Source organism: Pseudopipra pipra, chromosome Z (genome assembly GCF_036250125.1).
Source record: "Pseudopipra pipra isolate bDixPip1 chromosome Z, bDixPip1.hap1, whole genome shotgun sequence".
Classification (NCBI taxonomy): domain Eukaryota; kingdom Metazoa; phylum Chordata; class Aves; order Passeriformes; family Pipridae; genus Pseudopipra; species Pseudopipra pipra.
Window position 1 is genome coordinate 68523826 of NC_087581.1, and position 17766 is coordinate 68541591.

At 37.8% G+C, this 17766-nt stretch overlaps 1 protein-coding gene across 5 annotated transcripts in view; it reads left to right on the forward strand.

The window, feature by feature from the left end:
* The window catches only part of HOOK3 (hook microtubule tethering protein 3), an 83212-nt gene extending 66269 nt beyond the window's left edge, over nt 1-16943 (forward strand). For 4 of the 5 annotated variants that reach the window (XM_064642054.1, XM_064642051.1, XM_064642052.1 and 1 more), the window contains 7 exons: nt 507-541; nt 1337-1419; nt 2737-2837; nt 4048-4152; nt 4261-4332; nt 5801-5937; nt 14063-16943. In XM_064642054.1, the coding sequence (XP_064498124.1) occupies nt 507-541; nt 1337-1419; nt 2737-2837; nt 4048-4152; nt 4261-4332; nt 5801-5937; nt 14063-14078 (549 nt within the window). In that variant the 3' untranslated portion in view covers nt 14079-16943. Of the gene's footprint in view, nt 1-506; nt 542-1336; nt 1420-2736; nt 2838-4047; nt 4153-4260; nt 4333-5800 lie in introns of all 5 variants that reach the window. The other variant, XM_064642053.1, reaches the window with a different exon arrangement.
* The last annotated feature ends 823 nt before the right edge of the window (nt 16944-17766 follow it).

The window sequence follows — 17766 nt, forward strand, 5'->3', positions numbered from 1 at the left end:
AGTAAAGATAAGAAACAGAGAAAAGGTAGAATTTCTGCTATACTTCAGTCAGAAATACTCTACTCCTTCTGGTTTCTATGGGGATGGAAATTTACTTCAACTAATTTGCTACATGTCTTCATGCAAATTGCAGTGCAATGTTGGTAGGATAGCTCTTCTTGCAAATTTTGCTGCACTTTTCAATTTCAGGTTAATTTACCAAGTCTAATTACAAAAGAAAGCAAATTAAAACAATAGAATTTTGTCATTTATGGATCTTGCTTTTACTGATCTAGTTCCTGGGGAAATATTAGTAAAGTTCTAAAGCATTCTAATTTTGCTGAAGTCACACAGTTGTGGAGAGAAAGATTGCTACCACAGAAGGTCCTTTATAGTTGTGATCTAAAACTGAAGTAAAAAAGTTGTATTTTGATTAGAATGTCAAAATTACATGTTTTAAAATAATTTTAAAGTTATGCTAAAGCTTCACAATATATTAAAATAAAATGTTTAACTTTCTGTTTTAGTCAATTCTTCTGAAAAAGAAACTTGAAGAACATCTGTAAGTATTTCTGTTTGCCTATTTTGTTTGCAATTTGAAATGGTGTGTTTTCCGTATGATAAGGAAGGCAGACAGTCATTAATCCTGGATCTGGAAAATATACAGCTCAGAGAAATTAGATAACACAGGAATGTTTGGGAATCTGCTGTTCAGATTCTATTTTTATTTCATACAGAGCCATTGTGAAAGCAATAAGACCAATGAAAAAAAATATCATTTTGTGTTGGTTAGAAAACTTTACTTAACATTGTGTAAATCTTTGCTCTGAAGGACTAAGTAATTTTGTTCTAAGGAAAGCATGTTATATATAAACAAAATTAATTTGTTTACTCTTTAGTATATATTATGGCGCAAAAGGTAATACTTTAGGGAGTCTTATCATTTTGTTGCACTATTTTTGCACATCTTTTACTTGCCTAAAATGCAAAGAGATGTTTGCTTTTTGACTGTCTTGCAGAAAAAAGTTTCTGTTGCCTTTGGGTTTAGCCATTCTTTCTCAGTGTAATCTCTGTTATCAGTATTCATTTTAGGCACTCACTGTACAACTAACTCTTAAGTTCTAACTTAAAGAAACTGTTTGCTGTTGCAGTTCTCCATAGACCATAATATTTTTCATCTTGCTTAACAAATATTTTCACAGTCACACTGTCACTTGTCCTCATGCCCTACAGCAAAAAAATCAATCATGCTCTCAGAAATGTATCACTCTCTGAGGATTTTCTGTACTGCTTAATGGTCATTCAAGCACAGTAATAATATTGGGAAAACAATATGTGCTTTTGTGGTTTGCAACAGTGAGAAGCTCCATGAAGCTAACAATGAGCTACAGAAGAAACGAGCTATTATTGAAGATTTGGAACCAAGATGCAATAACAGTTGTGAGTTACCTGTGCAGTCCATTTCTTTTCTTTGTAAAGTATTTCATGTGCAAGGTCTTTAATTTTAATACCTAAAGGAGGTGTCAGGTAAGCAAAATGTACATTTTTAGTGGAAGTGACATCTATGTTATTAATTTCTCTGAAAACTGTGGTGACCAAAAAGATGTTATCCCATGCACGTCAAGTGTTAGAACCATTTTAGAGACCACTGTAGTAAGAAATCATAGAACCACAGAACGTTAAGGGATTGGAATGGACCTTAGAGATCATCTAATCCTGACCCCCACTGACAACGGTCATAGAAATATCAGGTCACTGTCATAACTGCCACTGAACTTCAGATGTTCAGAACTGTCATGTCTCACAAGACCCTAATTTAGAAGATCCTTTCTACCATCACGATTTTATTTTTACTTTCAATATATATTCCTTCAGTGTGTTTTCAAAAATATGTTGTAATATATATATATATCATATTGCTCAGATGGTATCCAGCACCCAGAGTCTAGTTGGGTTTTAGAACCTTACTGCTACATGTTTTCCAGAGAAGTAATGAAGGAGGTAGTTTGTTTTTTTTTTCCCAGGACTATTTATAATAGAACAACTTAAAAGATTGTAACCGATGGCAGTTTTTTTGATTTGTGGTAAAATGATTTCATTCGTAACAAGGTGGTGGAAAAATCAGAAAAAGATACAGTTTTCTGAGATCTGAAAAGTTGTATAAAGGTGTAAAAGTAGTAGTGGCTCGACATACACTTATACCAACGCAGGAAAAAGCTGTGCAATGAAATTGTCCTACTGGTCTCCATTGCTGTTTAAGAAAATGTGAGGAGAAAATTATATTTCTATATGTCATATTTCTAATAAACTGTGTCCAGTGTTACAATTTAGCAGATTTAAGCAAGAGTTGTGCCTGGTAAGAATTATTCCTCTTACAAAATAGGAAAAATCATATTTGTCTCTATTACATGCCAAGATATTATAGAAGCTGTAAGTTGTTAGTAAACTAGTTTTCTAAGTGTGTTCAGTAAAGAGATTTATTGATTATTCCATTTCTCTTTATTTTTCATAATTTCAAAAAGCAAAATTTGTGTAAAAAAAAGCTGTCTTATGAGATTATATGGGAGTACACATTTGTAGTGTGTTTCTGAGCTGTTCAATAATTAAAATCGTGATACCTGCTAAATCAGGTTCCTTATGTCAGCTTCTCTTAACTGAAATATATTTTAGCTGTGTCTTAAATGTCTGTTGTAAAACATTAAAATATGCATAATATAATGATGATGTTTTCCAATGTGTCCCTCTCCCGACATAAAGCACTTAAAATTGAAGAATTACAAGAAGCTTTACGGAAGAAGGAGGAGGAAATGAAACAAATGGAAGAACGATACAAAAAGTATTTGGAAAAGGCCAAAAGTGTAAGTCAATGTGTTTCATGTTGATCATCCTGCTCTGACAGACTGCATTCCATGTGCACTTTGTGGGAGTAAAAATAAAGGAGTTATCTGTATACACACTACTAACAAGTAAAAGAGAAGGAAGGTCCAGTGAGTTCTTTGTATCTTCTTATTGTTACGGTACCTAATATGGATTAATTCTGCAGAAGATTTTACCCCATTTTTGTGACTCTTTTATTGATGCTTTTTCCGAGTAAAGGGATCTTTTTAACTATACCACCTTTTCATAGCTGTTACATTCAACTGATGATGTTCAGCATTCCCTTTGCCTTTATCTAACACATGCTTCTGTCGAGAAGGTGACTAATATTTAAGTATGATATTGAGGGTGTGGGTACACTACCAGCTTTGAAATTACAATATTGTGTTCTTAATCACAGTCACATTCCTTCTCTTACTATACTTTGATATTTTGTTTGAGTTTCTCAAAAGCATATCAGTGTCTTTGTTCATCTGACCATGGTGTAGTATCATTTGCATTGGATACGTGTCATTACATTGGAATCTGCAAGTAGGTTCCTAATTTGGCAAAATTTAATCGTGTCTTCCTTTACTTCTGTGTAGTTTCCTGAATGACTTCTTGTGAGCTGTTTCAAAAGTCTTCAGGAAATCTAAACAAATAATTTTTTTTCAATTTTAACTTTTTGTAATCTTTTTGTCAAAAAAAAAAAAATAATTTTTTTTCCATTTCTTATTGTTGTTATTGTTGGTTTCTGGTGGGGTTTTTTTGTGAAGATCAGTAGAGTCATTATACTCTTCCACTATGCAAAGTGCATTCAGGTCTAACATGTATTTTCTTAGAAAAATAGCATGCTTTTATAGAATCATAGAATCATTAAGGTTGGAAAAGACATCCAAGGTCATAGAGTCCATCCTTTGACTCATCACCACCTTGTCAACTAGACCATGGCACCAAGTGCCACGTCCAGTTGCTTCTTGAACACCTCCAGGGATGGTGACTCCACCACCTCCCTGGGCAGTCTGTTCCAATGTTTAACAACTCTTTCCATGAAGAAATTCCTCAGATGTTTAAATGCATCATGGTTAATGAGAGAAGTAGATGTGTTTTAAGTCACATTTTTGTTTCTTAACCTGACTTAAAAGGTCCTTAATCCTTAACAAGATTGCTTTTTCAGGATTTAGTGAAAGACAAACTGGTTTTCTTTTACAGGTCATCCGCACATTGGATCCTAAACAGAACCAGGGTGCTGCTCCTGAGATTCAGGCACTGAAAAATCAGTTGCAGGAGCGGGACAGAATGTTTCATTCTCTGGAGGTAGTAATCCTTGTGTTTTGTGGCAGATGATCATTGTTTTTTTAGTTAGAGACTTAACACTTTTATTATACTTTGGTTTTAAATCTATGCTTTTTTTATGTTTTGTAGAAAGAATATGAGAAAACAAAAAGTCAAAGAGAAATGGAGGAAAAATTTATTGTTAGTGCCTGGTACAATATGGTAAGAATCTACCAAACTTTTTATTTGGAAAAAAAAAAAAAAAAAGAGGAAAGAAGATGTTAATATTACTTGTTTATGGCTTGTTTATAACAGTATTCATTCATTGACAGTAATTTTGGTTGGAAGGCATTTTCCAACACACAAACACGGAAACAAATACTTTTTAGTAATTTTAAGCTATCACCGTATAAAAGTATGTTCCTGTGATAATCTTGGGGTAAATTAAAAGGAACATGCTTGTAATTTTCAAGTTTTAAAATCAGAAATGGCTCAGATCAGTGTTCTATAATCCCAGACCTTCAATTACACAAAATTACAGTGCTCAAATTTACTTTCCTCTTTGATTCTTTGCTGTTTTTAATGAAGGGGCACTATCAAAGCAGTTCAGCTTACTTGCTGCATTAAGTGCTCTGAAAAATGACCCATTTAACTTCAGAGCAAGTTTGGCCACATACAGATGCTGAGGACAGCAGCAAGACCCTCACCTAAATTATTCAAACAGTAAATCTGAATAGAAGAGGTGACCTGTGTAGCCATACATCTTTTGCTAGGCCTGTATGCTGGGAGAGTTGTCACCTTCATCAAATGTGTTCAAGACTTCCCTTTGGCATACTTGTTGCATTGCAACTGTTCTTCATATAGAAAGACTCTTTAACCTGTGTAACTTCCATGCTTTGTTCTGCTCCACCATAAAATTCAAATTCCTCCTCTCTGTATTCCCTCGGAAGAGTTTCCTTCTTGCTGTTCTGCTTCTTTGTTACGTCCACGAATGGCAAGCCCAAAAGCAGAGTGCTTGAATTGTTTACATACTTGAAGGCATGTTCAGGTGACTAGTGTCCTTGACCAGTTTTATAACCTTAGTCCCACTGACAAGCAGGAGACAAGCCTGAGCTAAGACCTGCAGTTCAGTGACCTGTCATGAACACTGAGATGATCTCTGATAGCTTTGTCTGTGTCAAGCCTTTAATTAGCCTCTGCTTTTATACACAACTGCACAAGCCATCACAGCTTTCCTGCTTTCATTTATGCCTCATGAAAACATACTGTCTTTCAAGATGTGCTCCTGACATATGAGCTGGTATTTTCAAAGGGGACCATGATACCTAAACTATTTTCAGAGGAAAATTACTTTTCTAGCTCAACATACTAAACAAGCTGGGGATAAGGGGGAGGAGCCCTTTTGAAAAGAATTGTCTGGTTGCCGTGAGTTTATGTGGAGAACCATATCTTGAGATCTTAGACAATTGCTCTAAACCTGGACAGCAATTGGGGTGGGGAGGGGGAAGAACTCCACACTGAGTGTTAGGGGAGAATACGTTACCTTTATCCTTGACAATGTGGTGCTTTGTGTATGGAATTCAGGGTGGTCAGGGTTGGTGAAGAAGGAGATAATAAACAAAATGCAAATGATTAAAGTTGATCAGTGTTATGTGTTGGTATTCACTGAGAAGTTTCTCTTTGTCCATAGGGGATGACTCTACACAAAAAAGCAGCAGAAGATAGACTGGCTAGTACAGGCTCAGGACAGTCCTTCCTGGCTAGACAAAGGCAAGCCACGAGCACAAGGAGATCTTACCCTGGTCATGTTCAGCCAGCAACAGCAAGGTAGAGAAGCCTTGCCTTTAGAAAGAAAACTGCCCTGTGATCCAGGCCACTTCTGTTGCAAGTGACAACATTCAAGGAAAATAAACCAGCATCCTTTCTCTTTCTCCCTTGTTACTGCTATTATTTTACAGTTCAGGAAAGGGTTTTATTATGGTTTCTCATTGTTCTGTAATGCCCTTTGCTTATATTTTTGAAGTCCATTTCTCTCTCTCTCTCTCTGCATTTTTTGAATGTGCCAAAATTTTAAAACCATCTAGAGGAGTGCTGTATCATAACAGTCTTATTTGTATGAAGCCTGGTCTCTTATGAAAAGCCTTATGTGGACCATGTAACAATGTAAATTTCTTGTCACAGTTGGTACTTTTGTGCCATAAGGGTTGCTATGCTTTATATAAGACTGTTCTTGTTCAAAGGGAATTAGGCTTTTTATTTCATGTGCTAACCCGTTGCTTCAGAAAAATGCTGAAATCTCATTACAGAAATGCAAAATTAGAATATAATGTTATTGTGAAATATATTTCCTGCTACAAAACTTACCAATGCAAAAAAGAATGATTTTTTTTTTTTTCTTTTTAAACCTCCTACATGCGAAGTTTGTTCTTATTCTTGGCATTTGATAGGGAAGCAGGATGATTTTTTTCAGGTTTTTCTTTATCAACTGGTGTTACCTCTTTTGCTCATAGAGATGAATATTTTCAAATGGTTTGTTCCACTCTTCTTGGTCAAGTGTACACTTAAATACATATTCTAAAAAAGTGGAGAAATATTTAGAATGCTCTAATACGCTACTGCATCATCCATTTAAAAAGGACATTTGTTTTAAATTTTATAATTATGGATGAGCAACACATAATGGATCAAGGCCCCGATTAATATTGTTAATGTATTCCAGTTGTCATCCCCTACTAAAATACTTGCTTTTAATATATTGATTCTGGGGATAATTGTATCAGTTGCCTTACTAATGGTACCAGTGCCTTCAGGTGAGTTTGTTGCTGACTTTGTTGGAAACTGGCTGTGATTTGTTGTACTGCCTTTTGAGTATGTAGCTTCTTAATTGTTGTAGTACCTTCTTGTTCATCAGTGGGGTGGATGGAGGTTCCTCCTATTTAGGTTCTGTTCCTACCAAGTTGTGCTTTTTCTCCTGACTAATTCTCTGCATTCCCTATCATTTTTGTTGAAGAATTTTTGGACACAGAGAACCTGAATATTGGTTGAAACTTCCATATACATACATCTTGTTGTAATTTAGTTTTAAATAGTTTTCATTTAGAGACTGTTTGGACCCTGATGCACATGCAGTTGGTTTATAAATTTATTCTTTTACTTTATTTTAATGCCCTCCCAAATGAAGACATTTTGTTATAAATCCCCTTAGAGAAAATACATAGTAGCATTTATTAATCATCTGAATGTCTATGTTAATTCACAAGTTGGGTAGAATGAGCAAAGGATAATTAAAACAAGCACACCTAGATTAAAGGGTAATAAACAGATGAATGACATTTTTAGGTACTGCTGTTTTATTCTCAAGTACATGATCTGCTTTAGTCTAGGCTAAGAAATACATTCAGCATGTGTCTGAAAATAATTTTCAGTTCTGATTATCCACTGCCCCCCAAAACAGAAACTGAATTCTATTGATTGAATGTAGCTTTACTCCTCACATTTGGAAAAAGACGGTTTTCTGAAAGTTCTCTTTACTTATTCAGGGTATGACAGGTCTGAGCTGTGGTTGCAAGGATTAGGTAAGACATTGCAGAGTTTCTCGTGTGCAGGAAGGTAACAACGTGAAGGAAGTTGAGGACAATTTCTGTAGCTCAGTGAGGTGATACTCATTTTGCTGTCTCTTACTGAGATACAGAATGCTGTGTGTGTTATCTGGCAAGATGACTACAGTTTTTGTGGGACACCTTTCATTGGTCTTGTTGTGAAATGTATTCTAGTAATTTGAAGAACTGTTTGCCACATGCTGTGCGTGAACAGGAGCAAGTAAGATCAGTTGATGTTCTTGTTTGAGATTACAGCATTTTATATCAGAGAAAGAACCTAAGAATACCTAAAGCTTCCTTTTTATTTTAATCCGTCTGGCCTTTTCTGTTACTAAACTGCCAAAGGGTATTTGTGAAAGAAAGGAATGTGACCTTAACAGGAATCTTTATCTCTTAATTTTGTGTCAAAATTTAATTCCCTACTGCTGTTAATCAGGCACAGTCTAAAATAACTAGGACATGATCTGCAAACTAAAATACAATTAGTTGCTTTTATTTTGTTAACACTTGTTTTACCATTTTGCCTCCAAAGTTTGGATGATTAGTTAGGAGATGAACAAATGCTGGTTAGAGGCCTTGTCTTTTGCTTTTACTTTCCAATCTCTCGTGGCTTCTTTTGCTTCTTGGTGGTTTTTGGCTTTTCTCTTCTGCTTTGTGAGTCTGTCTTTCCTTTTCCCTCAAGATAAGACACTGAAGTGTTTTCTGTAGTTCCCTTCAAGCATATATAGCATCATTATGTAGCATCAAAGAGCAAAACAAGACTAATATTGAATCTAAACTTTCCTGTTGCCCACAGTGATTGTTGGGCAAGTGAACAATCATTATGTCTTTTGAGAATTTACAAACCTGCAGAAATTCTGGTATTTCCCAGAATTTTTGCTGAATATAAAAACGTAAAAATGTACTGCACTCTTACAGAAATATACTTGATTGCTGTCCAGTTCCAGTAAGTCATTTGTTCTGCATTAAGGAATTCCTTATTCTTTAGCATTTTAATTCTATTACTTGCTGCATACATCCATTGTTAATCTTTGGGTGTGGATGAATGCAAGTGGTAAACATCATTAAACCTCCTCTTTCACAAGAACAGCTTCTTTATTCGAAGGGTTCAAGCTTCATTATTTTCCTTGCTTGTTATGTAGCTTTGGAAGTAGTGTGGTATTAAGAAAAAGAAGAAGCTCGGAGTGTAACTCCAGGGAATAAACACATATATAGGTGAGCCACCAGTGAATGTTCTTTATTTGTCTTATCTTCAGTAATAAAAGAATATAAGCAATAAACCCAAGCTATAAAACAGAATTCTCTCATTACATTGGATAGTTCTAGAAAGCTTTTAGGGATACTTTTTTCCTGAGGCAATAAAGACTGTTTACATCAAAATTGTTGTGGTAATTGCTAAAGCAATGCTATATCCTGTCCTGATACACTACAGAAAAAAAACAAACCTACAACTGAGCTTGAAGAGAAAAGGTTCTCTAGGGCAGTGATGAAACAGCTGAGTTCATGAATGGACTTTGCTGAGCACTGTGCTGAGGGTCTGCCCAGAATAATCTTTCTGACAGATTTTAATTAATGCCAATAAAAGTTAACAGATAAATGGATGAATATTTTCATTGTTCAGAGCTGAAGCTTAGTTTCTGACCTTAAAGAATGTCTGTGCAGTCCAGTTTGTATACTTCTGTGGGGAGTTAAGTTGTTAGCATATCCAATCAGGCATTACAGAGAAAAAATACTCAAGTTCCCTTTCTTGATAGCAACACATAGCCACTTGGATCATAACACGTATTTTCTAAGTGCTAGGAAAACTGAAGTAATCTAATTTAAAGGTTGTGTGTTCCACCCACAGTGTTAAGGGAAAACAAATGTCTGGAGCACAGAGCTTTACACATTGCAAAATGAAATAAATACGTAGTGGCTACAGGATGCCTTTTATTCTGTCTTTGAAAATAAGCAAATGCTTAAATAAGCAAAAGCACTTGTCCTGTTCCAGTGTCACCCGAGTTAGCAGTAATGCTTCTGCAAGTTTTCTGTGGCTTTCTGTTCTGTAAGGGGCACTGGCAATTTTATAATCATTGTGTATGAAAGAATTAACAGTGAATATTCCTATTACTGCTTTATGATCATCTTAAATAGTAGGTGGTATGTGCAAGCTGTCAAGAAAATTTAAAAGGATTTGGCAATTTTAAAGTCCTTGGTATTTTGGCATGTGCAGGTAGCTCTTGCTTTTCCTTGGTTCTCTAGTATATTAGACTATACACTTAAAAACATGTAATCATCCTTTCATGGATGAATTTTAGGGATTTAATTGTCCTGATGTGTTGACATTTTTTTGTAGATTTGGTAGTTGGAAAACATTTTGGTGTCACCGTTTGATTTCCTTCCTGTTAGTGATTTGGAGGAAGACTGTCCTGAATGTGGCTAACTTTTCTTTTTATTATGAAGCAAAACAGGATCTGAATTTTACTTATTGTATAGGGATTTTTTTTTTTGTTGTTCTTGACCAACATTTTGGCTTCTTGCAAGGATTGATGAGGGAGGTATTTTTGCACTCAAAGTCAGCTATGCAGTACTGACTTCTTATGGGTTTTTGCACACGTGTTTTAGGTAGAATGTGGACTCTGTGTTTTGCATTAATATTGTGTGAATAGCTTCAATATCTCCAAACCAATTTTAGCAAATTTTGCAGGTGTTTTCCTCAACTGTTATTGCATAAATAAATAGCTAAAAAAGCTTACTATGTCAGAATATACTTTCAAGTCATGTTTTTGTTTTTTTTTTTTTTTGGAGCAGCCGTGAGACTCTAGGTAGGATCCCAGCCATGCCTCCAGTTTGTCACTTTTAAGGAATCAAAAAGATATCTTGGCATGAATGATGTGCATTGCCTTACTCCTGTGATCTTTCTTCCCTCTGGAAGTCTGGAAAAGTAGCAGAAGCTTGTCAGTGACCCTGCAGGCTATTACTGAAAATAAGGTGTGATTTTTTTCAGTTTGAAAATGGAGGAGACAGATGCAAGCAACTGTTCAATACAAAAATGGGAAGAGCAGTGTATCTTTCACCATTTTGCATTTTGGTGTTAATTTTAAAAGTAATGAGAAAGAACCTTTGCTTTTTGAGCTAGGTTTTTCTCCTTTTTTTTTTTTAATTAATTTTTAATTTTAACTGATTATTTAATTTTAACTGATTACTTAATCAGGGCAGAAACTGTCATTGCCAGCTAGAGCAACCTCAGACTTCTTGCATCTGGTACAGTGAAAGCCTGGAAATTCTGACTCTACTGCTAGCTCCACTGTACCATTTGGAATTGTTGAGGACTTAGCTTTGTTTTCTCTTGACTTTATTTTTGTGGATTCATTAAAATATTGGGACATAAAGTTCATTTTTAAAATGTATCAGCTCATTGAATTAGGTAATGAATGAGTGTTGATTGAGGGGCTTTAGAAAACTTGACAAATCCCATGGTGCAGCGGTATAGCCAAGCCAGTTTTCCAGACAAATTGTCCTGGTGTCAGATTATAGTCAGTGGATCAACAGGAACTCATACTAACTGCTACAGCTGAAGTCCCCATCTGTTAGTTGCTGGGGAGTGGTGTTGGTGTCAACTTCACTGAGGCCCAGACTGTAACCTTCACCTTGGGGCCTTACCAAGGTAGTGAAGGACTATCTTGAAATATATCTCTGTATTAGTTGGCTCTGGTGGCAAATCAGGAATTTCCTCTGCTGCTGTTTGCTGTGTGTGTGAAGTCATTTGGAAAATTAAATATCCTTCAATCCCCTTTACACTGTGTGCCAGTTGCAGACTGGAAGCAGATTCCATTTGTCGGATAAAAATTTCTTGCTCCTGTTCTGCTGACTTGGATCTCAGAGACTGATCCATACAACATGAAAAATATTGTTAGTAGAGGGAAATCTAGGACAATTGGGAAGCCTTTCCTTTCTGGTGGTGACTTTATTCATTGTTTTGCATTAGAGAGGTCCTAATGCAAAGGGGTGAAGTTAGAATAGCATATTTCAGAAGGAGGAACGTGCTTGTTTTAGTCGTTACAAAAGCAATCATTTGCCAACACTTTGAGGAACTGTTAACCTACCATAGCATGGCACAAACCAGAAACACTGCAAAAGCAAGGGTTTCCCCAGGCAAACAGCAGTTTGTTATCCAAAAGGAACTTGAATCCCCAATGATTACACCTGCCTTAAAGGCCAGTTGTTCTGTTGCCCTGCTCGTGTTGTTAGACTGATCATGAAAATGAGCAGGGTTTTAAGAGAAAAATACCAAATGATGTAATAATATTTATGGGGCTTTAAAATAGTCGTAATGAGACCATCAGATTTTTTTATTTGGATTTGAATGTAACATCAATTATGTAATTTGAAATTTTGTAAAACAAGAGATTATTATTTTCAGTCACCAAAGGTTAGTAGCCAGAGAGTAAACTTATTTCCTGGAGCCATCGGTGGTTTTGAGAGAGATTTTAAAGCTTTTATTTAGAAGTATAGGTAAAGTTTGGGAATAGTTATAAGGATTACATTATAAAGCCACAATTTTTAAAATTTGTAGTCTGCTTTCTATTCTCTCTGTCATTCCTCCATAGGCACACATTATCTGCTGTATAAACTCTCTCTTTCTGAAGATGCTGGAGATGCAGTGACAGGTTATGCTCAGTGAATTTACCCTCACGTCTTGCATCTCTCTTGTCTTCTGAAGTGTTGCTGCCTCGACAGGTAGCTTTAAAATAGAGAGAAAGAAGTTGACAGCCAACTTTTTTTTTAGAACAAGATTAGAATTTTTAGTCAGGAAAGGGCACTGACAGATGACTTTTTTACATCCTTGAAAGATAATACAGTGTCCTGAGTTTACAAGACCTCTCAAAAGTACTATTTACTCGAAGAGAAATCTCCAGTGTCACTTCCTGTGTGCAACAGGACACTTGAAGTGCTACTAAATAGTGAGTCTGAACTAAATAATAGCCAGGTGTGAGACTAAAGGAGTAGATTATATTCATTTATGCACAATAGAATAGGTACCTGCTTACGTAGCTTGAACTTATAATTTTTTATAGAACAACTACAGTGATCTTCATATTATTAATCCTGAACTCTGTAACTTTATGCACCCAAGCAGTGCCAAGCAAGCTTAACAGACAGTGATTGCTCAAAATACACCCTCAAGGTCTGCTTTGAATGTGTTAAATTTTTTATTCCATTTGATACATGTTTCTATGTTTCTGTTTGGTTTTCGTCTATAGTTAGTATTCTGGGTGGATGAATGAGAAGGGAAAAAAGAGGGATACACAAGCTGCAGGACTTGAAGCAGCTTTGTCATAAATATTCTTTCTTCTCTATTTAACCTGGACTTTCCCATCACAAGAAGCATTCTTAGAATCATTTATGACCAGTGCAATACAAGGGAGAAGGAACTGAGGAGAGAAACGGGCTCTGACTTCAGTCTGGAGAAGCCAGTTTGCTCTTTGCAATGCAAAGACCCAAATGCCCATTTAGTGCTGTGCCAATGCTGTGTAGGGACATCTGTGCCCTGGGGAAGCTGAAAGCACCATGGCTGTGTCAGTAAAGCAGTCCATTCTGGTCACAATGCCCAAGAAAGAGGGTGCATCAGTAAGGATGGAGAAATATGTCAGCCTCTCCAATTCTCTTCCGAACTTCTGCAGCATTGTGATGTGCTCTTTGGACTGCTCAGTGGCTCCTACTCAGCTTTACTTTAACAAGAGTACATATCATTTTCTTGCAATTCCAACCTGTATTTGCCTGCAGTAAACAGAACTTGCCAGTGCAGCACAGCAGTGATGCTGAGTTGTAGCCTCATGCACCAGATGAGCTCTGATGAAACAGAAATGCCCAAAGTCTTCAGTGGTGCTCAGAGCTGGAAGACTCAGACAGTCATTGTGACCCTGATTGTCTTTTCATGCGTAACCACGTGCAGTGTTGGACAGGCACCTTTCACTTTATATTGCTTTGGTTCTTTAACTGTTGTACTCACAGACAGCAGGAATGCCTGAGACTTTCTCATTGCTGTATGAACCTAGTTTCCATAGCTGTAGTAGATGAGAATGGTGCCCTGAAGGACTTTACTCAGAATTGTTTAAATTTGTCTGAATTAGAGCTAAATTTAGATATTGCTCAAGGCTGTTTTGTTGCTTTTTCCAGTTATTGGCCTGTAACCTTCCTGTTAATTTGAAGAGTTGCTCTGGCAAAAATGTTTTCCCATGAATTTGCACCACTCTTGAGACAGCCTTACTAAACTGCTCTGAAAAATACCTGTTCTATTCTCTGTTGTTTTTTTTTTCAACAGTAATATGTTATCTGCTTTTTAACTTTCTTCTTTATTCTTTTATTTGCAGTGATGTGGTTGCATGACCTGCAGCATTATTATAACAGGGACTGTTCAGTGCATGACTTGCTTTTCTGTCCAGACTGCATAACCAAAACTTAACCAGTTCTACACTTAAGACTCATGGCCATCCGATTTCAAAGGGGGATCTACTTGCAGAGAAGCTTACCATCCTGGGAAGTGGCTTTCCCATTTCCCGCTTCCATTTACTCTTTCTCTTCACAAAAGGTCTCCTATGAGGCTAGAAGAGAGGAAATCCAGTATTCACAACTCAACAGGAGGCATTCTGCAAACTGACAGAGCACTGTCAGCTCTCCATCTTATTTCCGCCTGTCCACTTTATTTAATTCTGATTAACAGTATTAACACACAGACTTCCTGCAACATTTTCATATACTGAACTATAAAAATCTAGTCTTAATGAGTTCCTAAAAAAGGCCTTTTGGTTACTGTTAAAATTTCAAAGCACCTGCACCCTTAAAGGATCCACTTTGAATCTTTAAATAAATAAAGTAAAGCGAAGGAGGTGTTTTACCAGGAGAAATGACTAATGAGTTGCTGCTTGGCGATCCCATCTTCCTTAGAAAACCAAGCAAGTTTCATCTGATAATCTCCGAGCCAGTCAAACTACCGGGTGGTATTTTGTTCACAGGCACTGCCTGCTTCCTTAATATGTATATACACAGTAGTTTGTGGCTGTTGTATTTTTCTCTCTACATTGAGCTGTATTGTCCGTTTATATCAGAAACTTTTTTTTTTTTTCCAATCTGTGTACAATTGTTAAAACAATCTGAGGAAAGAACATGAATGGAGATAAGTATGAAAGTCATCTACACTTTCATATTATGCAGACTGTCCTTGCCAGTTTATATTTTGGGTCGTTTGTCTTTCACCTGTACTGGTTTTTTTCCTTTCCTTTTTTTTTTTCTCCTATCACAGTCTTAGCTATTTAATTTCCAATTGCACTAGCTTGGCTTTTCTTTGTATTATGAAGTTTAGCTATAAGATTTGCCATATGTAGACAGTGTAACTCAAAATGCTTTGTACTGCCTATATTAATTTAAAAAGCTGCTTATTTAATATTCTTAAAGATCTGCACATTTGTACTACTGTATCTTTGTTTTGTATTGGACATCCAGTACTGGCAAGATTCAGAAGACGAGGGAGTGCTGTAGTGTTGTAAGTTAAGAGGTTTATTGTATAGAAGTTAGTACATAACAAACAGGGAAAGGGGCTTTCAAGCCGTAGGACTTGCTGGAAAATCTGAAAAGAGTCTGAATGCTGAGAACATTAAGTCCAGTTCTAGGGAAACCCCATTCTTGTTCACCTGGATCTTAATCTGCAGAAACACAAGCATGATATGTACTCTGCTGCCTCCAGGAATGGTTTTGCTTATTTAGATGGTAGCAGAACCACCAGCCCTGTTTTCCAGGCTGAAGAAGTGTTGTGTCCACTCATCTCTGCAGTCCCTTCTGGTCACAAACTCAGTGCCTGCCTCATCCCTGGCCTGTCAAACAGGGCTCTGGACAGAGCCGCAGCTCGTGCGCCGAGACAGCTGCCTGTGCTCAGTCCTCAGGATCCTGATCCCACAGAGTCAGTGGGCTGTGCAGGATGATGTGGAGGAAGGACAGACTGTGTGCCCCCCCAGAGGGGCTGTGGTCGGTGCTGCCTGGCAAAGGGAAGGGCAGGTAGGAATGGGCTCCAAGCAGACCAGGCAGGACAGCGAAGGATAAGCATTAAGATCCCAGTGAGAACTGTGTGGTGTTTTCCCTTCTGAATGCCATACCTGACAGGTGAGCCTGTGGCTACCAGGTGCTCTGGCTGGCAGCTGTCCGTAAAGACTTCAGATGGGGATATGTCTTTCCTGGTCCACCAGGGCCAGGGACAGTGAAGTCTGACGTGACCTGCAGCCAGGATCTGGGGTTTGGTGATAACGAGTCAGCTATTCCTACAGCAGAGGCAGCAGCATTTCATCAGACTGAGTCAGCAGATTTGTGTCCTTCCAGGTCCTAGCCATTGATCCCTTGTTATGTGTCAGGGCAAGCATTACTAGTAAAACTTCTTTTAGTTGGGTGTTAAAGGCATGGTATGTTTTTCATTTGCAAGTGCTGCTCCGGCTGGGACCACACCCTGCCCCAAGCCAGGCTGGGTGCAGGATCCCTGAAATCAGGGCTCTGTGCGGGGCGGGAGGGGATGCTTTTTTTTGTGCACCCGCCTGCACAGGTGTCCCAATGTGAAGCCGAGCAGTACCTCATTTCTCCAAGTGGTCTGTGCAGATTAGAGACTAAATATCAGTTGTTCTTGAGCCTTGATGACATTTGTATGTAAGTGTGTTTAGCTTGACAAAAGTTGTTTGAGTTTACTAATGCAACAGAGAGATGTCAGGTGAAGCCAGTAACTTTCAGCAAGGAGCTGGCTACTTTAATTAGATTAGCCTGGCATCTCTGTCATGAAGTGGTTGCAAGCTCTCAACTCAGAGGTGATCTCCAGCATGTCTCTGATTACTAACTTCATTTGTGCTGCATAGAAAACTCTCTTACCTTCTTAATAGCGGCTTGTTTGACAGTCCTGAATTAAATGTTGACCAATTATCAAAGTAACTGTTTGTGAAGTTGCCAGTGATATATTTTCTGTAAAAAAATGGATTCGTAGAGTGTCAAAACATTAATTTCCCATTTGAGTTCATCAACAAATTGTGTAACTACCAGATTGTCATGGTAGCAGTATTAATATACATACCTGTATATAGACAAAAAAAATACTCAGTAATGATAATTGGAATCAAAAGGTTTAATATTTTTTCCCAGTCAAATACACTAATGCTTCAAAGGTGATAGAAGAGTGTACAGTTGTTAAACAAGTTGTAAATAAACGCTTATATAAAATGTAAATGCTTATTTGTCCTTTATTTGGTACTTGATTGTAAACTAGACCAGTGCACAGTTTGTGTTAGAAGTTGCTGGTTTGAGCGTAAAGTGCTGTTCTGCTGTGTGAGATGACACCAGCTGGTGGTTAACAGGGACCCCAGTGGAGTGGGAATAACATGGATAAAACAAACCTTGCCCTCAATGCACCTAGAAGCAGGTATACAGAACAGCTGGGGAAAAAAATCAGACATTTTTACAAAGCACAGCTCTACCTGGGCAGCTTTGGTGTCAGCTCGTCTTACACAGAGAAGTGGCATCATGGAAATGCATTTCCTGGGGCTCTGCAGAGGAAGGTGAGGGGAAGGTGGGCAGCAGCCTCAGAAACAACAAACCTGACTTTTGCTGGGAAGCATCCCACCTGGCTGCTGAGGTGCACGGCGTAGTTTGCCTCTCAAAGGGCCAAAGCTAAGTGACCAAAATAGACAATTTTCCTGTGCCAATGGAAGCTTCACAACAGGTGTAGCTAAAGGGAGGGGGGAAAGACATTGCTCATGTGGACAGAAACAACTGTCCTTTCTTTCTGCACTGGTGAGCAGCTCTGGCATCTGGGGGAGGAGGAGGTGGTGGTCTCAGACACGGGCAAACATTGTGAAAGAAAAGGCAACAGCCACCAAGAGATACTGAGCCCACGAGTGTTGTGGTGCTGGGGTGGAGAAAGCTGTGCAAAGGCCCTGACAGAGCCCTTCAGGGGCTGCTCTGTAGAAGGAAGAGGAGAGCAGAAGCATGAGGGTGCCCTGGTGGCAGCAGCAGTAACAGGAGAGCAGAGGCTCAGGGTGGGCCCAGTTTG